Below are 25,954 nucleotides of genomic sequence, written 5' to 3' on the forward strand. Positions count from 1 at the left end.
GTTTGCAGCCAGGCTCAGCAACTAGTAAGGCCTTTGGAAATTTAGTGAGGCCCTGTTTCAATATAAAATAGTGCTGGGGGTATAGCTTAGAGGTAGAACACCCCTGAATTCAATCCCCAGAACCACCAAAAAAAGAAGTTGAACAGATGTTCTGTGGCTTTACTTGCCTTTCCAGTGGTGCATAGGCTGAGCAGGAGGCTGGGAGTCCAGTAGAATGACTGTGAAAGGTCCCTGTGCCTTGTGCAGAGGTGGCCATGGCTGCCATGCCTCTGTGCCCCTCTGCCGCCTGTCACACCTTGATGGAGAATGCACATCACACCACCCTCTGCAAGTTCCAAGTACAGAACCAGGAGGGACTTGCAAAATCTGATGTGTTTTCCTGCAGTGTTCTTATAGGATCTTGTGGCAGGTAGAACCCTATTCAAAACCCACACCATTGAATGCAAAGAAAAGGAGGGCAGGAGCTCATGTACTGAATTTATTTCTATTCACATAAAAATAATGTCTCACTTTCTAATTCTTTCAGAAATAAAGGTTTCACAAAACTCAAATATCTGGGGTGGGAGGGGGAACGAATACTTTAGTCAAACATCTGAATTAATGGCAGGATTGGGAAACAGTACAGTCGTTCAAAGCCTCTAGCCAACTGTTTTGCCTATGTTAATACAGTCCTTTTACGACACTCAACGTTAACACAAAAGCAGTGTTTTTGTAAAGTTCTCAAGCGTAAGATGCCACAGCGGATTTTCAGTTTTTGACTCAAGAACATCTTTTCCTTCTTACAAATCATTTATTCTGTGGAAGCAAGCAGTCACAGTGGCTGTTTCCAGGAGTCTTGTCCCTGCCCATTGTTAATTACCTTCTCTGGGATGAGCTCTGTGGTGCATTCCAGAGAAGGACCAATGAGTTGGAACGTCATATCTTGTCCCTTTTTGTAGCACTCACTCTTGCCTAATATGGGAAATAGAATGAACCACTCAAGACACGGTCTTTGGAGTCAGACTGCTTGGGCTCCAACCCCGGTTCTGCTGCTGGCTAAGGGTACAGTGTTCACAAAGGGAATCCACTAAGTTCTCAGCTTCCTCACCCACAGGTTGGGGAGAAATGAGTATGTGCTTTGTAAAAATAAATTGTGAACATTAACAGACAAAAATACCTGTGAAATCTTAGTTTGCCTTAGCACAAGGCAAGATTGCATACTGTATGTAATTGGTAATAATTATATTGATAATTTCTGGTATTGTGGTTTTTTTATTTGTATGTATTTTTGTGGTATTGGGTATTGAACTGAGGGGCATTATTCTTCTGAGCTACATTCACAGCCCTATTAAAAAAAAAAAAAACAACAGTATCTCACTAATTGTTGAGGACCTCACCAAGTTGCTGAGCTTGACCTCAAACCTGCTATCCTCCTTTACGACCCCCCAACTACTGCACCTAGTTTATTCATTTTCTTTTATTTTACTGTCTCTCAAGGATGTTTCTCTGCTCCACCAAATATCTTGACAACTCATCACCATACGAATCAATTATGTATTGTCTACACAGAATGCTTAGAATCTACTAGCCATGAATCCTTTGAATAAAAAAAAAATAGAATTCTTGATCTGCTCTCTATTTTCTGACACAAATTAGTGAAAAGATATAGAATGGTTGGAAGGAACAGACATTTCACTTCAAATTTACTGCTGCGGGGTGGACAGATCATAGCCCATGGACTTGTTGAATGAATTCTAGATTTAAATCAAAGTAAAGAACATGCCAGGTGTGGTGGCACACACGCTTGTAATCCCCACGCTTGGAAGGCAGAAACAGGAGGATCATGCAGGTTTGAAGCCAGCCGTGCTGGCTTAAGAAACCTTGTTTCTAAATAAAAAATTTAAAAAATAGATGTCTGGGAGTGTAGCCTGGAGGTAGAAGGGTTTCCAGGAACCCCAGTACCACCAAATAACTAACTAACTAACTAACTAACTAACTAAATAAATAAATAAATAAATAAATGTAAAGAACAAAAGAAGGCGTCAGAGAAAAACAGCTGCAACTGCAGGTTGTTAAACAGTGAAGTTTTCAGGGATGAAGACTGAGGTTCCATTCTGGGACACGTAGGGCAGATTAGTGCTGTGTGTGTGTTACCTTTCTCTACTCTATGTCCATGAGTTTTCTAATCAATGATCTCACCATTTCCCACTGAATCCAGAGAATCTTCCAAGTCCTTCTCAACACAGCCTTCCCAACAGCCACTACTGATCTGTTAGAGTTGGCATGGAACTGCTTTGTTAAGCTATAGGTTCTTTAATCAGGGAATTTTTATGTTTAGACTACCACCAAATCTCATTTACTTGGAAACAGATACATAAACACAATTTAAGTGAAAATCCCCACATTTATGGTTGTGTAGAATTCAATAATAATTAGTCTAACTAATAATTAGTTAGACTTTGATTTACATGGGGATCTTTACAAATACACATGCACGCACATGTCCCTGTGAGTTTAATGAGTGACATGTTGCTGCCTTTGTGTGATTCCTTTTGCTTTGTAACAGATTAATTCTGTATATTTTCTGGGGACTTTACTCATTTAAAATGGAACTTCCAAAATAGTCTGCGATCGGGAGGATTGGGTAGGACTTGAAGTGGGAACGAGGTGTCTGCATATCACCTGGTGACCTGCTCATCTCATACTAAGTATTTCAATAAGAAACCATGATCCAAGAAAGGAGCCTGTCCAAGTTCCAGCCTTCTCCCCTGTACTTAGGAACCCATTTATATCTGGATAGATGGTCTCTATCAGTTGGAATCGTCAGAGGGGAATGCCTAGCATACATAAACAAAATTAGCCAATGATACAGCAAATAGTGGGAGCGTCCCATGTGAGCAGGGGCAGATCTAGAGGTTGAGAGATTCCCCGAGTCATGGCAGGTACCAGCAAGCAGAGTTGAAGGAGCCACTAAAGCACAGATTTAAAAGGGTCAAGGGAATACCAGGAATCAGAGGTCTCTGTGATGCGTCTTTGCGATCCACTGAAGTAACAACCCCTATGCTTTTATTGTATTCTGCCTGTTCTTCCATTGTCTGTATTTGTATAAATTAAACAGCGGCTCTGTCTGTACTGTATGAAATGAATTCATGCTGAACAAAATTTCAAAAAGTTCATGTAAAGAGTGATTTCACAGCGACTATCCTATCAGGCTCCTAGAAAATTGTGCTTGAACTTCAGTTCCACCTCAGTCACTCAAAGGAATTTAAAAATTGGCTTCCAGCCATCCTTGTTCTTCAACACGCAGTCTCAGATATGCCTCAATAGTACAAACTTTAAAGCCTATTGATCGTGACTTAAAATCTGTTCCCGCTGAGCCTTGCTAATAAGTGGATATCAGCGTTGTCTTCACAGGGCCTGGGCAAGGCCCCTCATGTCTGGGAGCCTTGAAGAAGGTGGAGAGTAGCATTGCTCCAAAGAGTTACTTTGAACTTCATGACAAAAATCGCAAGAAAGACTCTGAACTCTGTCAGATGATAGTTGTAAATGGTTATTCAAAGAAATGGTTCTCAGAGTCAGGTGTGATGATGTAGGTCTGTAATCCTCATACTCAGGAGGCTGAGATAGGAAGACTGTAGACTTGAGGCTAGCCTCGGCAACACAGTGAAGCCCTCAACAACTTAGTGAGACCCCATTTCTAAACAAAAAATAAAATTGGACTGGGGCAGGGGGGTTGTAGCTCCTAGGTAGAATGCCCCTCCCTGGGTTCAATCTGCAGAACCATAAAAGCAAAATGAAACAAAACATAATGAAGAAGTTGTTCCCACTTAAATTATGGAGAATTCCTTGAGATTGGGGAGCTGGCAGGAGCTTAGAAACCTGACCTCCCTTCTACCTCTCTGTTCTTAGTCACATTTTCCTTGTTTTGTTACCATGCTATTTGTGTAAATGCTGTGTAGAGTAGATAAGGGGTGGATTTTGGAACAAAGGAGCCCAAGCTTGGCTCCTGGCCCCTGTCAATCAGCCAGCTATGCAGTTTAGCTTCCTTGTGCCTCTGTTTCCTTGTCTGTAAGGTGGAAATAGGTGATTATCACGTTTTATGGGAATACGCAATAGTCCTAACTTTATAGGATTGTTTTGAGGATTAAAGGAGATAATACAGGCCAAAAGGCTAGCACATTGAGTGGTAGATGGTTATTGCACAATAAACATTAGCAGTTGAAATGCTAATAGTGATAGCTGTTACTATAGAGGACCTGGGAAGGAAGGCATTGATTGAATCATAGCATTGCTTCTGATGCTTCTGGGGAAACTCTAGTGTGCTCAGCATGTCCTGGCCAGAGGACTTGGCAAGAATGGTAGCCCTTCCATGTTCCCAAGTGGCTATGAATGGATTGAATTTTTCAAGTCAAACTCCATTTATCCATTGATCAATTTCAGGGATGATTCATCTTCATTTTAACCGAGTTACTGGGCAGGAGCCCCTAACATTCACTCTTTAAAAGTATCTTCTATCCTATGTCTTCCTGCCACTCCTATCCTTAAAAGGGCAACAGGCTGGTGTTTGAAGGCCCTGTGCTTTGCTCATTCTGTGTTTTCTCTTTAATAGTCTCTTTCTTCTTCCGAGATTGGCGGTGGCATCGCCTCCTTCAGAAAGCCTTGTTTTCCTCTCCAGCACTACCCCTACCCAGCCAGGTGGAATACATGCCCCTTTTCTCTGTCCCCACAGCACCATGTCATTACTTACCACCACCATATTCTGGATCATGTGGCATTGAAATGACTGATTTTCCTACCTATCTTCTCAAAGGACCATGAGTTCTCTGAGGGCAGGGGTGATGTTTCTCTTGCTTTCTAAATCTTCAGCATCTTGCAAAATGCACATACATTTTATGAACCAAAGTCACCCACCCATGGCACTTATTGCACTGAATAAGAAATCAGGAAATACAATTACAAAAGCAACAACAAACATTGGTACCCACTGGAGCATCTGAAAATATCTCTCTGGCTATAGTCCCTCTAAAAGCAGGAAAGTGCATGTCCTCAGGCTCAGGCACTTCTTGCTGGAGTTAAAATGCTAACCTGATTCTCTGCTTTCCCAGTGTCCCACCCTGCCCTCCACACACATCCTCAGGGTCCACCCCATGGGCTGCTAACCTTGGCTAATTTTCCTGAACTTCCCAAATAAACAAAACAGCAGGTGAGCCATTGCAAAGACCCCAAGATGTAAAGGTGAAGTGGGTGAACATGCACATCTGACTACTCTCACTCAGCAACTCTGCTGCCAGGAGCTCAATGCCATATGAACAAGAGGTTCTTTAGCCTCCAGGTCAGAGGAGAAGTCTTCAACCCAAGGGTAGCTCTGAGTCCCTACTCACCTTCTCCCATACTGGCTTCTTCTCCTCATGGTGTAGAGCTACTGTGCCTCTCTTTCTAAGTATTCTCCTATGGTGTCCAAACAAAGGCACACAGTGCAGAGTGGGGTCACTGGCCAACTCTGGAATACAAACATGGCACCCTTTCTGCCTCTTCTCCATTTCTACTCCAGGCTAATGGGTTTGGTTTTAATGGAGTTGTTTGTTTGCACATTAGGTAGACCTAAAGCTTTAGAGGAGGCAAATATAAAAAGTTTGAATGAAGAAAAGAAGTAGGCTTGTGAATATTGGCCAAGTAGTAGGGACTGGGGGGACCTAGATAGGACAGGAAGTGTCAAGTCTCTGGATGTGGAATTGCTTGGCTTGTTCAAGGAACAGCAATAAAGATGGCCCCACTGGCTGGAGAGTAAGGGGCCAAGTGGAGAGTGGTAAGGGTCACTATTGAAGTGAGGTGAGATGAAGAGCTAGGTGCCAGTGTAGGCAAGACATGCAGGACAGAAAAGAACTTCGGATTCTTTCCACATGCAATGGGAAGCCATTGGAGGGTGTTGGGCCAGGGAGTAATACCACCTGTTTTGTGTCTATAAAAGATCATTCTGGCTGCCGTAGAGAAGGAACAGGGACAATGAAGAGCGGATAGAAAATGCAGCCTGAGCGGAAGCAGCAAGGAGACAGTTCAGGGTGAGATCATGAGCACTCAGATCAAGATCACAGCGGAGGAGACAGAAAAGAACCGGATGGTTTTCCGACTGGTTTCATTACAGCGGTCTTCCCTTTCCTGAAATACACAGCTACCTACAGTATGAATGTGGAACGTTGGTGGAACATCAGAAACCTCAAAGGGAACACACCTGCAGCATCTCATTTTTTGAAAAATACTTGTATTGTGAGCTGGTTGCAATGTCGCTTTCTGCAGATGCGCTCATGACATTCACTGCTGACCTTTGACCCCTCTGTCCTCTTTCCCAGGTCGTCCCATTCCACCTACATCCTCGTCTAGCCTCCTCCCATCTGCTCAGCTGCCTAGCTCCCATAATCCTCCACCAGTTAGCTGCCAGATGCCATTGCTAGACAGCAACACCTCCCATCAGATCATGGACACCAACCCCGATGAGGAATTCTCCCCCAATTCATACCTGCTCAGAGCATGCTCAGGGCCCCAGCAAGCCTCCGGCAGTGGTAAGGAAACTATGTGGTGTCTGAATGTGTGCTGTGTCATGTGTGACATCCTGGATTCTCCAGCAAAATGACAACATTTTGAAACAGGGGCTGAGGAGAAGGTGGTGTGTGGAAATGTCGAGGTGAAATGCATTTGTCGTTCTGTGGCCTCACAGTTCCAAGGTGCATTTGTGAGGGTTACAGCTACCCTTAGCATTAGCAGGCTCTGGGCCTCCCTCTCTGGGAGGAATCTGCCCCCGGCCCCACGTGAGAGCATGCTGGTCTCAAAGGTGATGTTCCAAGAAACACTGGAATATTGAATTTTGTATGGCTGTAATTCTGGTCATAGCCAGATGACCCTGCACCCCCTTGCACACCCAGTTCACGTGCACCTCGGATCCCTTATTTTTTAATCGTTGACTTCTGACTTCTTCCCCCACCTTGTGTTAGATGATTTTGTGATTAAAATGTTTTTCCTTGACACGAATACTGAATGTTCTGCCAGGTCTGAAGTGTTTGGGGTGCGACCTCTCCTGTGACCCTGTGGCTTTGCCACTTGACTTGAATTTAACAAGCTGATCATGTGGTACTAGGCTAAATACTATCTCTAAATTCACGGTCCCCATTGGGGTTTTCACATTCCCAGAACACAGGAGCCAGACACAAGGTTCTGTTCCACTTCTAAGGATGTTCTGGCCCCTATCTCAATTACCAATCTCCGAACCTTGAGGGAAATGCCCTGGGCCCAGCACTAGTGAGGCCTTGTTTTGGCTTCTGTTGATGGTGAGATGTTGACATGAACATATCGATGTTGAAGTGAGCAATATCTAGGGATCAAGTAGCCCTGTCCCAAGAAAAGACAATGGCAAAAGTTAGTTGTTCTTGATCCCAGGGCTTTAGAATTGTCTTCTGAATCAGCCTGTCATGATGTTCAGGAACATAGCCCGTCAAGAGGGACAGAGAGCTTCCCATGCCAAGAATGTCGCTCCATGAGACTGTGTTTTGGCTCCATCCATGAGTATATGCCACCGCTGGCTTCAACCTCTCCAATTAGAAAGGACCTCCTCAATACATTTAAGATGATTCATTTTGTGGATGGAATGATGGACTGCTACTTATGATGGCCCATGCCCTTCTTCAAAGCCAGGCCTGATATATTTAGTAAACTCATATTCTTTTTTAAAAAAAAATTACCTAATCAAATCTCTCATCAAATGAGCAATCCATTGTTGATATTATGAAGGCCTTTAATCTACCATAAATCTTTATTAGAACTCATCAGAGCTTCTAGTTTGAGAGAAATGTGATTATGGCACTCTTAAAATGACATTACATCATTGGGGTGATTGGTTTATCATTTGGAGAAGAGACATCAATCATAACTAGCATAACCACACAGTAAATGAATTCAACCTTTCTACCGCGGAACAATGACACTGTAATTGCTCAAAATCAGGCTTAAAATGAAATCGGAAAATGCTCTTTCTTCAAATATGATGTTAACTTAATGGAATATATTATGAAAAATCATGTTTGAGGAAATTCTATATAATTAAAAATATGTGGAAATATATTCCCTTTTTTCTTTCATCAGAACCTGATTTTAGCTACAGAGCCCCCCTTTTTTTTCTACAGAGATTATGTTGCATTTAATTGAACTACCCTCGCTTATGTTTTGCTGCTTTTTATTTCATACTATGTAATAGTGATGAATATTGTATTATGAAGGACAAGAGCCTTTTGAAATGAGGTGCACCTGCTGATAGCTTTTTAAAAACAGACAATTATTAAGGAGAAAATGAGCTTTTAAAAACTACATCATTTTATGCATATATAGATACCCAAGCAAAGATGATTTCCATAAGAGAGGTCAGTTCATATCTCTGGGCCATCCAGGATGCTTTCTTAGTGATAATGCAGTGAATGATTTCTTTTCCTATGGATGGCATCTCAAGCGGTCAGTCGTTGATAGGATATTTTTTCTGGCTTTCATGCCTACTCAACACCTCATTTTGGTGGACACACAGATTTGTGTATTCAGAGTCAAACTTACCCATTTTTCATCACTTGCACCAATTTGTTTAACTCATTTAAGGCTGATAGCGATTTTAGCTTCAGTAAGAAGAAAATATACTACTGAACATGTGAGGGTCCATTTGTACCCCAAACAAGAGCCTTGCTGATATGATCGCTTCAGCCGAGGGGCAAAGACCCAATTATGCAATACTCTTGTTTTCAGTGGGCACTTATCCGAGTGTGTTAAAGTTCTGGCCACCAGACTGTCATTCTGAATTCTTGACTCTAGCTTAGCTAAAATGAAAGCAAATAGAATTCGAGTACATGTGTGTGCTCCTACGTGTGTGTGTGTGTGTGTGTGTGTGTGTGTGTGTGCACGCACGCGTGTGTTTCTTGTGGAATGGATACAAGGTCCAGGGCAAATTGGGGATTCTATCAGTATCTGAATGCAGTTGCCATGAATTTAAACTTGACTTAAAGGATTGAAAATAGAGTTTGACATAGAAGATACAGAGTGCAGAGCTGTGCCCAAGTGTTTGGAATTGAGTTTGATAAAAGGGGCTGAATTTTTCAGGAGTCATCAAAGCACCAACAAAGTATCTATGTGTTTGGGTGTGTTACATGTATCTGGTTAATTACACAGAATTTTTTTTTTCGGTTGGGGATGGAATCCAGGGCATTCTACCTCCGAGCTACACCCCCAGCCCCAGTTTTTTATTCTTTATTTTGAAACCGGTTCTCCCTGAGTTGCAAAGGCCTCACTAAGTAACTGAGGCTATCCTTGAATCACGATCCTCTGGTCTCAGCCTCCCAAATGCTGGGATTAAAAGCGTGCACCACCACACCCAGCTACACAGATCATTTTTAAGCTGATATCTTGTCAATGACCTGTGCCCTGAAGACCAGGTAGCACTTTTGGCTGTCTTTTTCCTAGATGAAATAAAACACCTTCCAACACATTCAGCTCATACACAACAGTATAAGCTATTTCTTGTTTCCCTCTTATTGTTGCTGTTGCTGTTGATGAAGCCCATTATTAGAAGAGACACCTTACATGGAGACAAACTACACCTAAAAGTATATAGGAGCTAAAATATTTTTACCCAACTTGTAAACATCCTGAAAGCAACATCTGAGTTTCACCCTTTGGCTGACTGTCTTTATTTTCTATGATTATGGTACATTCTTCAGTGGATGGTACTAAAACCGGCCACCTTTGCAGCCAAATTGTTCTTGACCTCAATCTCCACGCATCAGGCAGATACCCAGATACCACTAGTGAGATGCCCACAAAAGTGGTACTCTCCTCCCCTCAAGCATTGGCTTCTCCAACGAGAGGCTCACCCTCTGTTCTGACCTTCTGCCAAAGCTCTAAAGGTGTGTCTTGTATATAGCAGCATAATTTTAAATCCTATGAAATAAGTCAGTAGGAGAAAAAAAAATCTGGATTCCCAGCGACAGCATAATGGAGGCTCCTGTAGATGGAAGAATGAGACTGCCTTTCAAGCCAGAATAGTTTGTGCTTTTCTTTCAGGAAATAGGCCTTCAATAGACAGGCAGCCATATTACAACCTAAAAGCATTAGCTTACCTTTTCCCCATAGAAATTTCAGTTTTTGTTTTCTATAGTCTTAATAAGTGAGACCAGAGGATGGCAGGATCAAGGCCAGGCTTGGCAACTTAGTAAGACCCTGTTTCAAAATTAAATAAAAAATAAAGAAGGAATAGGGGTATGGCTTGGAGGAGACTGTCCCTGTATTCACTCCCCAGTACCAAAAAATAATAAATAAATACAAATAAACTGACTAGCAACATCAAAGCGTACATAAGAAGTGTAAACAGGATGCCTCTGCCAGGACCCTTTTGGTAGATCCATGGTAGAAAGGACGCCTCCCATCCAGAGAGTCTCACTCAGTTTCTCACTGAGCATGTTAGAAGTAACCCTACTTCTTTTAAACAGACAATGCCTTGGTTAATTCTAAATGAAAATAGTGCATCGAACTCAGCAAGCTCTAGGTTGCCTAGGATGGACCAAGATTTCTGTTGCCTGGCTGTTTTAGCAATTGTTTTATTTATCTGACATCATAAAGCTACAGAGGTTATTTTCCCCCATTTATTTCTTCCACCTCCCACAATTTATGATAGCTTAAAAGTATTGTTTGGGAGGACAGGGGAGACCTGAAATTATATAAGAGAATAAAGATAAGAAAAAATCTTAGGAGGGAAGCATATATATATATATATGTTTATATATGCACATATACATATATATGATTATATGTATAAATTTTTGTTTCATTATTTAAGATAAAAAGAAAACTTGATCCTAAGCTTCCTAGCAACCAAAGGAAAAGGGGAAACAGAGCAAATAAGATGCATAATAGCCAACAGATAAAAATAGATCAACTGCTTCAGGGAAATTCTGTGAATGTTCACAATAAGGCCCGAAAGAAATTTCTCATAAGCAAGGCCCTGTCTGCATTCCAGATAACTGAATTCTCAGCAATGTCCTCTAATACATATGATAATATTCTGTCAAATTTTTCTTATAACCTCCCTTCACATAAGCCACAGAGCACTTGCAGTTTAAAAACAGCTGAACAAATGTTCAAAAATTACACAGTCCAAGGGTACCACTTGGCTTGATCCACAGATACTCCTTAATTCACCAGTGGGTTGTGTGGATTGCATGATCTATAGGTAGTGAATGTCAAATACCATTGCTTAGACTACATAGCTGTGGGGATTAGCAGACTCTGAGGTTCCAGTCGGTATCCAGAAACTCAAAAGCGAATGACTTTATCTTATACATCTGTCTTGACAGCCACATAGAGGTTAGAACTGACATCCTGTCCCAAGGACAAGGATACCTCCGCAGCCCATTTCACTCACCTGGCCCCTCCAGCCAAGCACAGCTCAGGGCTGGATGTGGGATGGGAAAGAAGGCAGCAGGCAGCCTGCAGAAGGAGGTTATTTTTAAGTTAATGAAGTGTTTTCCCTCCTGTGTCTTAGGTTTGGGAATGAAGTTCTCCTCTGATGTGTTATAAATTTCCTTGCTTTCCTATGCAGTATGCCCATTGTAATTTAATTTAATTTAGGATTTCCTGAAAAGCTTGCAGCAATTATTATGCATATTAATGATTATACTATTCGTGTGTGCCCTCCTGTTCCTTCTGTCTCTCCCTCACCTTCTCCCCCCACTCCTTAATCTTCTCCCAAAGTCCGTGCACATTTTAGAGTTATTTATTCCACATCTCCTCATGCACTGTGTTCTTACCTCTTATTCTGCTCTTTATGGACTTAATTCTATCCACTCAACATCTCTCTGCTCTTCAAGCACCCCATCACTGTCCCCATAGCAGATCCATAGAGGCGCCACAGCATTGAATGAATGAATGAATGAATGAGTTGAATGAATATCTTCAGTAACCACCTTCCTTTTGCCAACTTACTATTTTTTATCATGGAAAATAATGGAGAATTTCAAGAAAAAGAGGACAGATTGGAATGTGCCATGTGAGGAGAACATATTTACATACAAAACATATTGAATATACCTACTTTTAACTTGGTGTGTGTGTGTGTGTGTGTGTGTGTGTGTGTGTGTGTGTGTTACTAGAGAGTGCACTCAGGAGCATTCTACCTCCGAGCTACATCCCCAGCCATTTTTATGTTTTGTTTTGAAACAGGGTCTCCCTAGGCTGCTGAGAGGCTACTCCCTACTAGCTGAAGCTGTCCTCAAACTTGCAATCCTCCTGTTTCAGCCTCCCAAGTACTGGGATTGCAGGTGTGCAGTGCCATGCCCAGCTTTTTAGATACTCAGTATCTAAAAACAGTAGTTCGTCTTTAAATGATCAGGTTTTGTTACATCTTTTAATACACACTGTGACAAGTCATGGCCCGAGCCAATAGGAGGAACCAAGGCGAGTGCTGAGCGGGAGCCCAGGATGCGGAGGCTGGGTCTGGGGACTGAACTTCTCTAGGGGACTGCTCATGTTTTATTCTTCATATTGGAGTCAGGACATCAAATTTAAATATTGACTTTCCCAACTTGGATTTTCTGTACATGAGCCTCTTGGTTCCATACTCTTTCTCAGACCCTTGGATGCCTGGGTCAGTCAGGGGTGCAGAGCTACCTGTAGCTTCTTCCTGGTGCCCAGGCAATAGTTTGAAGGGATCCCAGCCCCTCGGCCATGTAGACTGAATCCTACATCAGTAGAATTCTAGTCGGTGTAGGGCACAGAGACATCCTCACGCTTATCTCAAATGCAAAGCCACATGGGACTTGGCTCGCTCAGGGCCCTTCTTCTCCCTCAGTGGTAATTATTATACCAAGCACATCATGTACTTTCCTCATTTTCTCCCATTCAATCCCCATCATATCTCCCTCAACACCCAGTATCGTCATACCCATTTTACAGAAGTTTGCACAGAGAGATGAAGTGACTTACATAGTCACAAATCAGGGAAGCAATGGGCCCAGGCTTCTAACTCTAAATGAAAGAAGGCTTTTTAATTGCAGAGCTTTCTCTACGCCCCCCATATTAAAAGCTAACCTCAAAATATGTGCCTGACTTACTGAGATATATATCAAGCAATTAAATTAAAGGACATGAGTTATAATTTTTTAAAGTTGGAAAAAGAAAAATACACATCACAATACACCCTTTCTCTCCCCTTCTTGGCAAGCACACAGATCCCCGGCTTCTTCCCCTGGCGATCCTGGTTAAGTAAGATTCTGTGGGCCTGAAGAGCTGTTTTTACTCCCTCCTGCAGGGAAGTCTTATTACTGGCAAGTTTGGAAAGCAGAAATGCAAAGAAAAAGCTCTAAGGTAGAAACTAGAAAACATTCTGTACTCCATCTTTCATTCACAGCATGAGTTTAGTAAGTTGTTTCATCTTGCTGGGCCTCAGTTTCCTTTATCACTCTAGGACTCTAGACTTGTTTCTTGCATCCAGCTAGGCCGGGCTGTCTCAGAGTTAGAGGCCCTGAAGCCTCTCTGGAGAGTGTGGATTTCATTTTTGGCACAGCACGTGCGTATGTGCAGAAATACAGAAATCCATTGTAGGAATATTGTGGGGCAACAATGAATAAGATAAATAGATTTCCATCCAGGATGACATGACCCATCGGGACCCCGTGAAAACTGAGACCTGCACAGGCAGGCAAGGCAGGTCCTCACAGCTTCATCTAGAAGTCGAGAAGAGTGGTGTGGAGTCTGTGATGCTGGATTGAAAATCTTGGTGGCAATCCAGTGAGGGAAGAAAGCGGAGCTCTAACACAGCCCTGACCCCCAGAAACCCTCACTCAGACCTCTAAAACGAGATCCTCATGCCAAGAGTTGGGGTACTTCTCAGGACCCTTTGGACAGTGCTAACTTTCCCAGCAACATACATGTGCATACACACACACACACACACACACACACACACACACACGCACGCACACCTCTCCATGTGTAGCCTATAGGTCCACTGATTTCTAGCACAGCTAGGGTTGAGACCATTCTTAGGCACCACAGTGCAAATTAGCACAGAGTCAAGATGGACAGGTAATTCCTTTGGAGATGGCGCAGCCTGGAAGCTGTGACAGACGGCGGAGAACTGCTCCTCCTCAGCAAATAATCTTGATATTGACAAAAATCCCAGGGTCGATAGGCATTGTGTACATTCGACCGCTCCATCTCTGTCCCTGGCTTCTTGGTACATACAAAAAGACGCCCTGGGCAAGCAGAGACTGGGAACTGCACAGGACATCTTAACAGTTTCCTGCCCTACAAGTTTTTATTCAGAACTTGAGCTTCTCCTGAATTCCCTTAAAAATTCCACATTAAATTCTAACGAGCTTCCTGCATGACATTCAATAGTCATTTTTTAAAATTTGGCCTCAAATTTTAAAATTTGGCCTTTTAAATTTTGTCTTTTTAAAAGTTGTCATTTTAAAATTTGTCCTTGGTAGAGATGTCTTAATCTTCCGTTGAATCACAGAATTTGTTTATTTTACTAATGGGAAGATTCAACAGAAATGATATCACCCACCCCAAGTAAATCTCATAGGCTTCTCCCAAAAACAATTAAGGTTACTATATTCTTGAACATGTTGATTCTGAAGCCCATACTACGTGGATTAAGATCATAGTTTGGGAACTTTCTAACATTATAAATTCAAACAATTTGCTTAATCTCCATCTCATAGTTTTTATCTGTAAAACAATAGTATACGCCTGTAACTCCTAAAGTGGTTATGAATAATAAATGCTATCCTGAATCATCTGTATATGTTGAAAAGAGGAATTCGTCTTTTGGAGAAGAGGTTGGGTTTGATATTTATGTTTTATGATGTTTTTAAATTCTACGATTATTTTTTTTCTTTTTAACTGGTACATAATATGTGTACATATTATTGAGTGCATTATGATAATTTATTGTATTTATACACTGTGTAATGATACATTTTAATTTGACTAACACTTTTTAATCATAATAAAATATACCTAACAAAAATTTTTACCATTTTCCCATCTTAAAGTATGCAGCTTTGTGGCATCAAGTATGTTCACATTGCTGTGTACTCACCATATCCCACATGCACCCTCAGAACATATTAACCTTCCCTTAAAAACTATGCCCGTAATACTAACTCTCTTCACCCCAGCCCCTGGAAGCCACCATTTTATTTCTGCATCTACGAATCTGACTATTCTAGTTACCTTATATGAATGGAGTCATACAATATTTGTAATTTTGTGACTAGCTTATTTCACTTAGTGTATTGTCTTAAAGTTGCATCCTGTGTCATGGACCAGAATTTCCTAGGCTAATGAATATTTTGTTGTATATGTAGACCACATTTTGTTTATTCACTTGTTTATCAGTGGACACATGGGTTGTTTTACTTTTTAGCTACTATAAATAATGCTACAGGCCTGGCATGGTGGCACATGCTTGGAATCTCAGTACTCGAGGGGCTGAGACAGGAGGACAAGGGTTCAAAGACAGCCTCAGTACATAGTGACACTCATCAACCTAAAAATAAAATAAGGCTGGAGATGTAGTTCAGAAGTAGAATTCCTCTGGGTTTAATCTCCAGCACCAAAGTAAATAAATAAGTAAATAAATGAATAAATTTATTTATTCATGTATTTATGGCTAAGAACTCTGGTATACAACTATCTATTTGATTGCTGGTTTTTATTTTGTTTTTATATAGAGCTAGGCATGGAATGACTGAATCATATGGTAATTCTGTGTTTAACTTTTGAGGAACTACCACACTGTTTTCCTACAATGGCTGCACTATTTACGGTACCACCAGCAATGAACAAGAGCTCCTGTTTCTTCACATTCTTTCTAGAACTTATTACTTTCTATTTTTATTTATAACAGCTATCCTAATTGGTGTGAAGTATTATCTCATTGTAGTTTTGAATTTCTGTCCCTAGTAAATAGTGAAGCATCTTGTCATATACTTTCTAGGCATTTGTGTCTCTTTGGACAAATACCTGCTTAAGATAATTTCTCATTACTTTTTGATTTACTTATTTTGTTGTTGTTGTTGTTGTTGTTGTTGTTGAGTTGTATGAATTCTTTTTATATTCTATGTATCAATTGCTTATTGGATGCATGATTTGAAAATATTTTCTCCCATTCCATAGGTTGGCTGCATTTTTACTCTGATACACAGGAATATTTAACTTTAGAGTAGTCCTAACTATTTTTTATATTTATGCTTCTGCTTTTGGTGTCTCAGAACAAGCACTTCTACAGGAAGCATTGTTCCACAGATTTTTGCAAATGGTAACACATTAAATCCTCATCACTGCTGACACAAATAGTGAGTGTTTGGTGTCATTAAGAGCTGGCCTGCCTCTCAGAGTTAGGTCATGGTATTCTGTTAGCATTAGCAATCTTACAGAGCACCCACGTTTCACAAAGCCCCTCTGTGACTATGATGAAGTGAGATAAAATGAAAATGAGAATACTTCCTGATCTTTCCTAAGTACAAGCAAAAGTATCTGTATTAGTCCATTTGTGTTCCTATAATGATATACCTGAAGGTTAGCTACTTATAAAGATAAAAAGGTTTGTTTGGCTCATAGTTTTACAGGCTGAAAGTCTAAAGAGCATAGTAGCAGCTCTGGCAAGCCCCCTCCTCCCCGGGCTACTTGACCACATGGTGGATGGTACCACAGTGACAGAACACAGAAGAGAGGAAGAGATCACATGGCAATATAGGAAGCCAGGGCTGGGGGAGGAGCCAGTCTTGGGCCCTCCCACTAGCTCTCACCTCTTAAAGGTCCCACCACCTCTCACTACGGGCATGCTGAGAACCAAGATCCCGTTTTGGGGATGTATTCATCCCAGATCCAAACCACAGCATTGTCCAAACCACAAAAATATAATGCACCCTTTCCTCCTGGCTATCAAGAGTGACTGCTACTTTGTTTTGTTTTGTTTTTTTTTTTCTTGCAGGTCTGGGGATGGAGCCCAGGGGCATTTGACCTCCGAGTTACACCCCCTGCCCTATTTTTTTATTCTTTATTTTGAAACCGGGTCTCACTGAGTTGCAAAGGGCCTCACTAAGTAGCTGAGGCTGTCCGCGAACCACGATCCTCGGTCTCAGCCTCCCAAATGCTGGGATTACAAGCGTGCGCCACCACGCCCAGCTAAGAGTGACTGCTACTTTCTAATTTTAGTCTCTTCCAGTCATCTTTTCTGGTAGATTGAATGTACTGAGATACAAGATCAGGAAATTATCCCTGCTTTCTGACAGCTCCAGAAACAAGCATGAAACCCCCATCACTCCCATCCATCCTGCATCTTCTCCCTCATTGAAGTGAGTGAATGCACTTAATTTGGCTGCTCTGCTCCTCCTGCGCGGGTTTGGCTGGAGGACAAGCCGGGCATGGTGGTACACGTTTGTAATCCCAGCATTCAGGAGACGGAGACTTGATCACATTTTGGGGACAGCCTCAGCTACTTAGTGAGGCCCTTCACAACTCAGTGAGCAGACCCTGCTTCAAAAAAATAAAAAGATTAAAAAGTGGGACCAGGGGTTTAGCTCAGAGGTAGAATGCTCTTGGGTTCCATCTCCAGTGCCACAAAAAAAGAACTTGGCCTACAGAACTCAGTGTCCTATATAATAGACACATGGAAATTTAAGTAAATTTTTAAGGAGATGATTCTGGGAGAAAATATAAATAAAAAGTAGTCATCACTTATTACATGGCTCGGGTCCAAATAGAATTTACAAGACATAATGATATAAATATAGAATAATGTTTTCAGCACTCTATCAGAAGGATGGGGGGACAGGAAGGCTGTGATTGTGGCCTGGGAAGGTGGGTGGGGGGGAAAAAACCTCACATCTGCACCTTCTGGAGTGAAAAGTTACCAGATAATGCCTAAAATTGAAAACACGAGAAATAGCAAGGAAGCATGCTATTTATAGAACTGGAGATAAATACCCAAATAATCAGCTAAAAAAAGGTAAATGTGGTAGCTGCTGGGAAGGAAGAAATTGGTGGTGATGCAAAAAGATTGCTATTTCTGAACCAAACATCGTAGAACTATTTGATTCTTTAAACTTGACACATATTTTTCTTTTGGTGAAAATGAAACATTTTTCAAAGAGAGCAGGAGAGGGTGAGCAGGAAAAATACTGAATACAATGTTAGGACCCCACAAATGGGAGCTGTTTAATACTCTCGGATATATTTTCATTCAACAAATGAGTAGCAATCAAGGAAGGTCTGTTTGAAATGCCCTCAGGTGCTGTGGCCCTGAATCGTTCAGCTGCTGGAGCATTTTCTGGACTCTGTGGGTTTGTTCCTACCTGCCTCTGTTGATTAGGGAGCTAGGGCTTTAGCTCTTTATCCCAACCTGGCCCAAATCCCAGGCTGGGGATGGCATGCGAACAGAGAATATGCCATGGCTGCTGTTTATCCTCCTTACTAACCCAGTATCCATCTAAGCCCAAGCCCCGTCTTTGCTCCAAAGATCTCCAGACCGACTCAGCCCAGCTACAGCTTCCCCTTTTCAGAACTGCAGAATGGTCTTATCGTCAGCTTGATTCAATTTAGCACCTCATTACATCCTGATTTGTAATATTCTCTTGGCGTTTCATGCATATAAGTCACTCGTGTCAACATTAAATTGTCACCACTTAAAGACAAGGGTCATTTCCTTGGTCTTTTTGTATCACTTAGCGACTTGGTGTAGGTGGAGATGAGCTCGACATCCTTGCTGATCTAGCTTTGGAGGGGTGGTGGCAAACTGAGGCCACTAAAGGTGGGTGCACCCCACTGAGGTCTCCTGACCTGGGACTGTTGGCTGCAGCTCAGTGTGATGTCGGATCTGAGACTAGCTATGACGGTGGCTGTGAACTGGATCACTTTTTAAAAGAACAGAAAAGAAGAAGTATCAAAATGCAAGATGGGAAAAGAGGTGCATTTGACTTATCTACTGCCTTCCCTGGAAGGGACAGGAGAGATAGGAACCCAAGGAAAATTGTTTTCTCTTCATTCTATTAGTAGTTGCTTTCAGGAGTTGACAGTAGCATATATATATATATATATATATATATATATATATATATATATATATATATATATATATATATATTTGGTACTAGGAATGGAACTCAGGGGCTTTCTATCTCCAGGCTACACTCCCAGACCCATTTTATATTTTTTTGTTTGGAAACAGGATCTTACTAAGTTACTAAGAACCTCACTAAGCAGCTGAGGCTGGCTTCAAACCTGTGCCATCCTCCTGTTTCAGCCTCCCAAGTACTGGGATTGCTTTTAGATCCTTGCTTGCATTGATGAGGTTTTTCTTTCTTTCTTTCTTTCTTTCTTTCTTTCTTTCTTTCTTTCTTTCTTTCTTTCTTCTTTCTTTTTTTCTTTTGTGTGTGTGTGGTACTGGGGGTGAAACCCAGAGGCTTTCTACCTCCAGGCTATACTCCCAGACCGGTTTTATATTTTATTTGGAAACAGGGTCTCACTAAGTAGCTGAGGCTGGCTTCGAACCTGTGTGAACCTCCTGTCCAAGCACGGGGATTAGATGAAGTTGTTTTGGAGGAAGAAAAACATAATATAGAAACAAGCCTCAGGAACACATGACCTCACATCTCCTAGGGCTTTCCTAATTTGATACCACCAACTTGGCAGCTTCAAGCAGTGGAGATGGAGTCCAGAACCCAAGCACTGGTCAGGCCCTCGGGGAGGAGCATACCCCAGCCCGGTGGTTCCTGGCAATCCATGGCATCTTGTGGCAGCCTATCCTGCCTTCTCTTCACCTGGCCTTTCTCTCCCTGTGGATGTCTGCAGATCTCCAAGTCTCTCTTTCTCAGGCATTGCCCAAAAGGCTCATCTAATCCAGGACAAATTTATTTATTCGGATTAAATCCTCAAGCTTCCACATCTGAGAGAAAAATATACAACTCTTTACTTTCTTGAGACTAGCTAATCTCACTTAGCATAATATTCTCTAGTTTTATCCATTTTCTTACAATGACATAATCTTCTTCTTCATGGCTGGGTAAGATTGCATTGTGTGTGTATATCAGTTTTTAATCCATTCATCCGTTGATGGACACCTAGGCCAGGTTCATAATTTAAGTATTCTGTATTGTGCTATCAAGCCTCAAACAAGGTCACTAAATCCAAATAAGGTCATGTTCACAGGTACTAGGGGTTAGCGATTCAGTATATCTTTAGGGGACATAGCTCACCCCATAACAGCATCCAGTTGAATACTGAGCTCCTCTTGTCTCCTCTGTCATTGAGCCCAGCGTGTTATTGGACAATGTTACATTTAGATTCAACTCTTTGAAGGCAAAGACCATTTCTTCCTTGTGGTCCATTTTATTCTATGCATTGAGCTAGCCCTGAGCTTGGCACACAGCAGATACGCACTAAGAGTAGGTGAATGGGCCGTGTGTGGTGGCACACCTGCAATCCCAGTACTTGAAAGGCTGAGACAGGAGGGTCGGAGGTTGGAAGCCAGCCTCAGCAACATAGCAGGTCTCAGCAACTTAGCAAGACCTTGTCTCAAAATAAAAAACGGAAGAGGGTTAGAGTTGTAGCTCAGAGATAGAATGCCTCTGGTTCAACCTCCAGTATCTGAAAAAAAAATAGGTAAATAAAAAAAAACAAGTAGTATAGAAAGTCAAAAGATGAAGGGAGGTTGCAAAGAAATTTTCCATTTCCAAAGATGGTGCCAGAGAAGAGAGCAGAGCCCCTGGCTGGCAGACCGCACCCCTCATACTGCAGTGGCAGAGATAATGGACATGGAAGGCTTTTCTGGATGGCAGACTAATGCAGCAGGAATGGAAGGAAAAAAAAAACAGAAGCAAGAAAAAGAAACCAATATAGTTACTATTTAAACTCCAGGATCAGAATAAACTCGTAAAGGGTAGAAAAACTATCTTGCGTGGTACTTTAAAATTCCAGCAGCAGCTTTGCCTTTGATCCCCCGGGGCCAATACCAGCCCCCTCCCTCTCTCTCATCCTTTTCTATCAAACCTTTTGTTTTATGTCTCCTTTTTCTTATTATCCTTATTCCTTTCTGGTGCTTGTAAAGCCAAAGATGAGGGGGCAGACACATTCTTGATATGGAAGGCATACGGGCAGTTATCACTTAAATTAATGTTTTCTGCTAGAGTTGTATTTTAGTGGAAACCAGTAATTGTTTCTAAGACAGCATCTTGGAGTTAAACCAGTTCTATCAGTGAACACTCAACCACGGGAAGCTCACAATAAAAGGCAAGAGTCAATCGTTCTTTTCTTCCCTCTTCTATTCCAGAGCCAGACTTTGCATCACTCCAAAATTTAAAAAAATAATAATAAAATAAAATACCTGAGCTGATGACCCAGTCTACTTAATTCTCCCACAGAACATTCGTGACCCTAGATAGGAAACCCCCTCAGTCACCCCTATCACACTTCCCCAGCCTTGACCTCACCGAGGAGCTGCAGCATGTGGATGTCTACCTGTGGCTGGCCCAAAGGATGGGGGCTTTGGATACCTTTCCTTGCTTGGTACCAGCTCCTCAAATGTCCCACAATGCATTTGGTGGCATTCACAGTTGACTGGAACGGCAGTTCTATCTGTTCCATCTGATTGGATGTTGTGTTTTCTTCCGTCTGTGGCAATGGGGTATTCATTCCCAGCTCCCAAGGTTATTTTCATGTCAATGACCTTTTCCATCTCTCTGGGATGCCTCCCCATGAGCCCCCCTAACCCCCTCTACTCTGCCTGCTTAGGATATAGCTTTATATCCTGCTCTTTTCTTCAGTAATTCTTGCTTTTGATGTTTCTATCAGTGACTTTGTTGCCATGAATAAGCAGTGAACTTTACCGGCGACTCCCCCTATTTCTCCCAGGGTTCTTCTGATGGTCTTCTGGCTCCGGTCAAGCAATTTACTTTAAAAAAATGGAAAGAGATAGGATGAGACACCACTTAGTTAAGATGTTAGGATGCTGGGGTTTTTATTTCTCTTGCTAACCCATGCACCTTCTCATGAGGCCTGAAAACTAGTTAGAATATAAGAGACAAGATCGGGTGTGAAAATAATTCACAGGGAGGGGAAAAAAAAGTCATTTTACACCAGGCAGACGTGGCCTTTCCTGCCTCTCTTTATTGATCTCAAATTGCTGAAAGGGTTCAGAAGATAAAAAGGATCTGTGAGACAAAGAAAGAAAATCATGATGAAGAAAGAGGAAGCCCTAGAGATAAGAGCCAGAGAATCCTTCTGAGTCCGATTCTTCCCAGAATTTGCTGTCACCTGGGGCAGTCCCTTCTCCTCTTGGGTCCTTTTTGTTGTTGTTGTAGTTGTTGTTTTGTAGTTTTTGTTTGTTTTGTTTTTTTATTCTGTAGCATTGGGAGGATTTGAGCCTGATGTTTGGGAAGATCGCTTCCAACTTGGAGCTGTCAAAATCCTAAGCAAAGAATGAGAACAAAACCTAAAACATTTATTCCATTTCCAGTGATGAATGCAACGGAAGCTACTGTCACATTTCTTTGTTTTTCTTTATTTCATCTTTTTGTTGTTGTTATTGTTGTTGTTGTTGTTGTTTTTGGTGATACTAAGGGTAGAATCCAGAGGCTTTCTACCTCCGGGCTATACTCCCAGACCTTTTATATATATATATTTTTTATTTGGAAACAGGGTCTCACTAAGTTGCTGAGAACCTCACTAAGCAGCTGAGGCTGGCTTCGAACCCGTGCGAGCCTCCTGTCTCAGCCTCCCAAGCGCGGAGATTACAAGTGTGCGCCACCATGCCCGGCCATCTTATTTTTAAAATATGGCATCTTGTTATGTTTTCCAGGCTTGCCTCAAACTCTTGGGCTCAAATTTTCCTCTTACTTCAACTTCCAAAGTAGCTGGGACTACAGGTGTGCAGCCCCACTCTTGGCTTCACCTTTCTTCACAAACTCAGAAATAGGGAGGCTGATACAGGAGTATTGCAGGTTTGAGGCCAGCCTCTGCAACTTAGAAAAACTCTGTTACAAAATAAAATAGGGCTAGAGGTGTGGCTAAGAGATAGAATGACCCTGGGTTCAAGTCCTAGCCCTAAATCACAGAAACAGAAAAAGAGGGAGAGGAAGAGAGAAACTTTCTGATTGGTAATGATGATTATATTAAATAAAAATCATCATCACTTAGGGTCCTAAGACATTTTCTCGCTTAAGGAAAAAGCTCATAATACATCTTCTCAGGCTGCAAACATCTGGCTTTAGACAAACAAGCTTGCCAACCTGCGTGATTTGTCCTTCCTCCTGTTTTGTTTTGTTTCTTATCTAGGTGGTGACCTTGAAAAAGCAAGATATTTTATATAAGCATTTCTAATTCTATCTTCCTTAAAATAATCACACACCTAGCAGTACCCACCTGCACTATATTGTGGACACAAATGGTTAAAGTCAGGTAGAGACAGTGCCGTCTCGAAGGGCATGACTTTTCCACTTATGTGATTGATTCTGGCTGCTGTCGCATTTGAACCTGTGACCCCTGTTGTCTGGCTTGCTGGCCTGGATGAAGGTGATTATAATGGCAAAGATCCCCCCACTAATGCCATCCATACCCATCTCCATCTGCTGTACCGTGTTCGCCATAGAAAGCATTATCATTTATATATGTTATATATTTACATCCCTCCCAATATGCTACAACTTTGTGGTAAGAAGGATAAAATGGGTATTATTAGTCCTACTTAACAGACAAATCACTTGAGAGTCAAAATTCAAGTGACCTTCCAACAGGCCCTGTTTAGGCTAATCTCAGACTTTTCACTCTAAAGGTCTCCTTTTATTATTTTTTCCATGTAGCCAAGGTTTTATAGGATTTTAGCCATTTGCATGCATTAAATCATTACTTATTGATTCCTTTCATGTTATATAAGGGTAGATAAACCTATAGATAGATCTATAGACAGACAGATCAATTAATAGGTAAATCTATAAGTAGATATATGGATAGATAGGTAGATAGCAAGCTATGTTTCAGGCTATTGATTTGTTCCAACTTCCAAATTAACAGAATTCTTATGACTTGAACTTACACCGCATCCCACATTTGTTTTCAGCTCCATTACTGAATCCCCTTGTTTTCTCCTGAGCTACCAGTCGCTTTCTCAGTAACATTTCAACTGCTATCTAACTTCCACTCTCTGTGATGGGTTTATTTCCCAAGTAAGATTGTCAGTACTAAAGAAATTTTTTTTGTTTTTATTGTTGTTATTGTAGTTGTTATTTTTGTTGTTTTTTGCTGTTTTTTGTTTTGTTTTGTTCACACACTCTTGATTCTGTGCTTTCCTGGCTGGACTTACAGGTACATAAAGTTAGGGGGAAGGAAAATTTCAGTCTGTCAGGAAAGACCAAATGCGTATCACCTAACTGGGTTTTATGCTGATCTGTGCAGGTCACTATTAATGCACTTAGAAACAGAACTCAAGCTCAAGCTTATGTTATCATTATTTTGGGCATGGGAGCACACAGCATGGAAGAGCCCTTGCCTCTGGCTCTAGGGCTGATGCTCAAACACCATGGACTGTCCACACATTTTGATCGAATGCCCACAGTCTGCCCAGTGTGTCACAGGTACTGGGCATTGCCTGGGTTGAGATCCATCCTCACACCTGGGCCACATTCTGGGCTTCCTTCGGCATTCTGTCCAACGCTGATGAGCTCTGAGACTCTACTGGCCCTAACTTGCCCATTTCCTCACAGAAGCACAAGATCAGTGTGAGATTCCTTCTTTATAATAACCCACAGGCATCTGGGGCTTGATTGGCCGCTGCTGGCCCGCTTTGGAAAAAAATCTCAACTTTTACAAAGTGACATTTTCTAGGCTGAGTAAATTCTATTTCCTTTTATTATTTGCTTCCAGATGCCACGAGTCCTTTGTGAAAGAAACTTGTGATAGAAATGAACAAATATTATTATTTTTATTTAATGTAAGATGGTATTGATCATTGATATTAAACTCACTGTGGACTTGATTTTAGCTTTTCATGGAGAAAAAAAGAAATGCTATACTAAACATAGATGTTATTCTTAAAACTCCTAATTAGAGAAAAGTGAAATATGAGAATACATTTTCCTAAATGAAGGAAATATAGCGCATAGACTGTGTGTGGAGGGGGGTTCTTAGGATTTAATTTAAGGGTATTCTATCTCTAAGCTATATCTCAGCCCTATTTTATTTTTTCTTTTTAAATGGGGGTCTAAGTTGTCAAGGCTTGCCTTGAACCTGAAATCTTCCTGTTTCATCCTCCCGAGCACCCGGATAGCACACACATTCTCATAAGCTAAATATACATCTCTAAAAATTTTGGAAAATTTATGCCAGCTCACATGATGTCTAAAGTTGTATATTTTGAACAATCTTGGTCAAATCATGCTGGATGTCTAGAAAGCATTTCCACATTATAATGTAACCGAGTGTGTGTGTGTGTGTGTGTGTGTGTATATATATATATATATTATTACAAGTATAATATATATGTTTCTAGGTACATTATAGTCTCACAACATAAGGTAATTTGTAGTGACAATGGCATACATGTAACCAAGTTTTTGACAGGCCACCTAGACATAGGAGTCACTTTCCCTTCTGGAGTAAATAACCAAGAATGAGCACTCCCTGTGGTTGAGGGCAGACCCAGATCAGAGACTATATAAAGAACCTCTGAAACATGGTAGAGCGTGTGCCATCCAGAGCCCATTGCACAGCTACTTGGGAAGATGGAGGTGTTTCCATTTTCCAAATCTATTACGTTTCAGAGGTCAAAGCTAGCAAAAGAGCTTGAGGATTATGTCCTGACCATGCTCGGGGAAAAGCTGGGTGTCCCTGCCCTTATTTCTCCTCCATCACAATTCTGCAAACAACTTCTCTTAAGAGCTCCAAAGTCTGTGCC

At 41.5% G+C, this 25,954-nt stretch overlaps 1 protein-coding gene across 7 annotated transcripts in view; it reads left to right on the forward strand.

Annotated features, from left to right (window-relative positions):
- The window catches only part of TENM2 (teneurin transmembrane protein 2), a gene marked incomplete at both ends in the record, with an annotated part of 986,019 nt that overhangs the window by 599,870 nt on the left and 360,195 nt on the right, over positions 1-25,954 (forward strand). For all 7 annotated transcript variants that reach the window (XM_080698868.1, XM_080698869.1, XM_080698870.1 and 4 more), the window contains one exon: positions 6,327-6,536. In XM_080698868.1, coding sequence (XP_080554994.1) covers positions 6,327-6,536 — 210 coding nt within the window. The remainder of the gene's footprint in view (positions 1-6,326; positions 6,537-25,954) is intronic.

This window comes from Muscardinus avellanarius, assembly GCF_963383645.1.
Source record: "Muscardinus avellanarius genome assembly, chromosome: 7".
Taxonomy (NCBI): Eukaryota; Metazoa; Chordata; class Mammalia; order Rodentia; family Gliridae; genus Muscardinus; species Muscardinus avellanarius.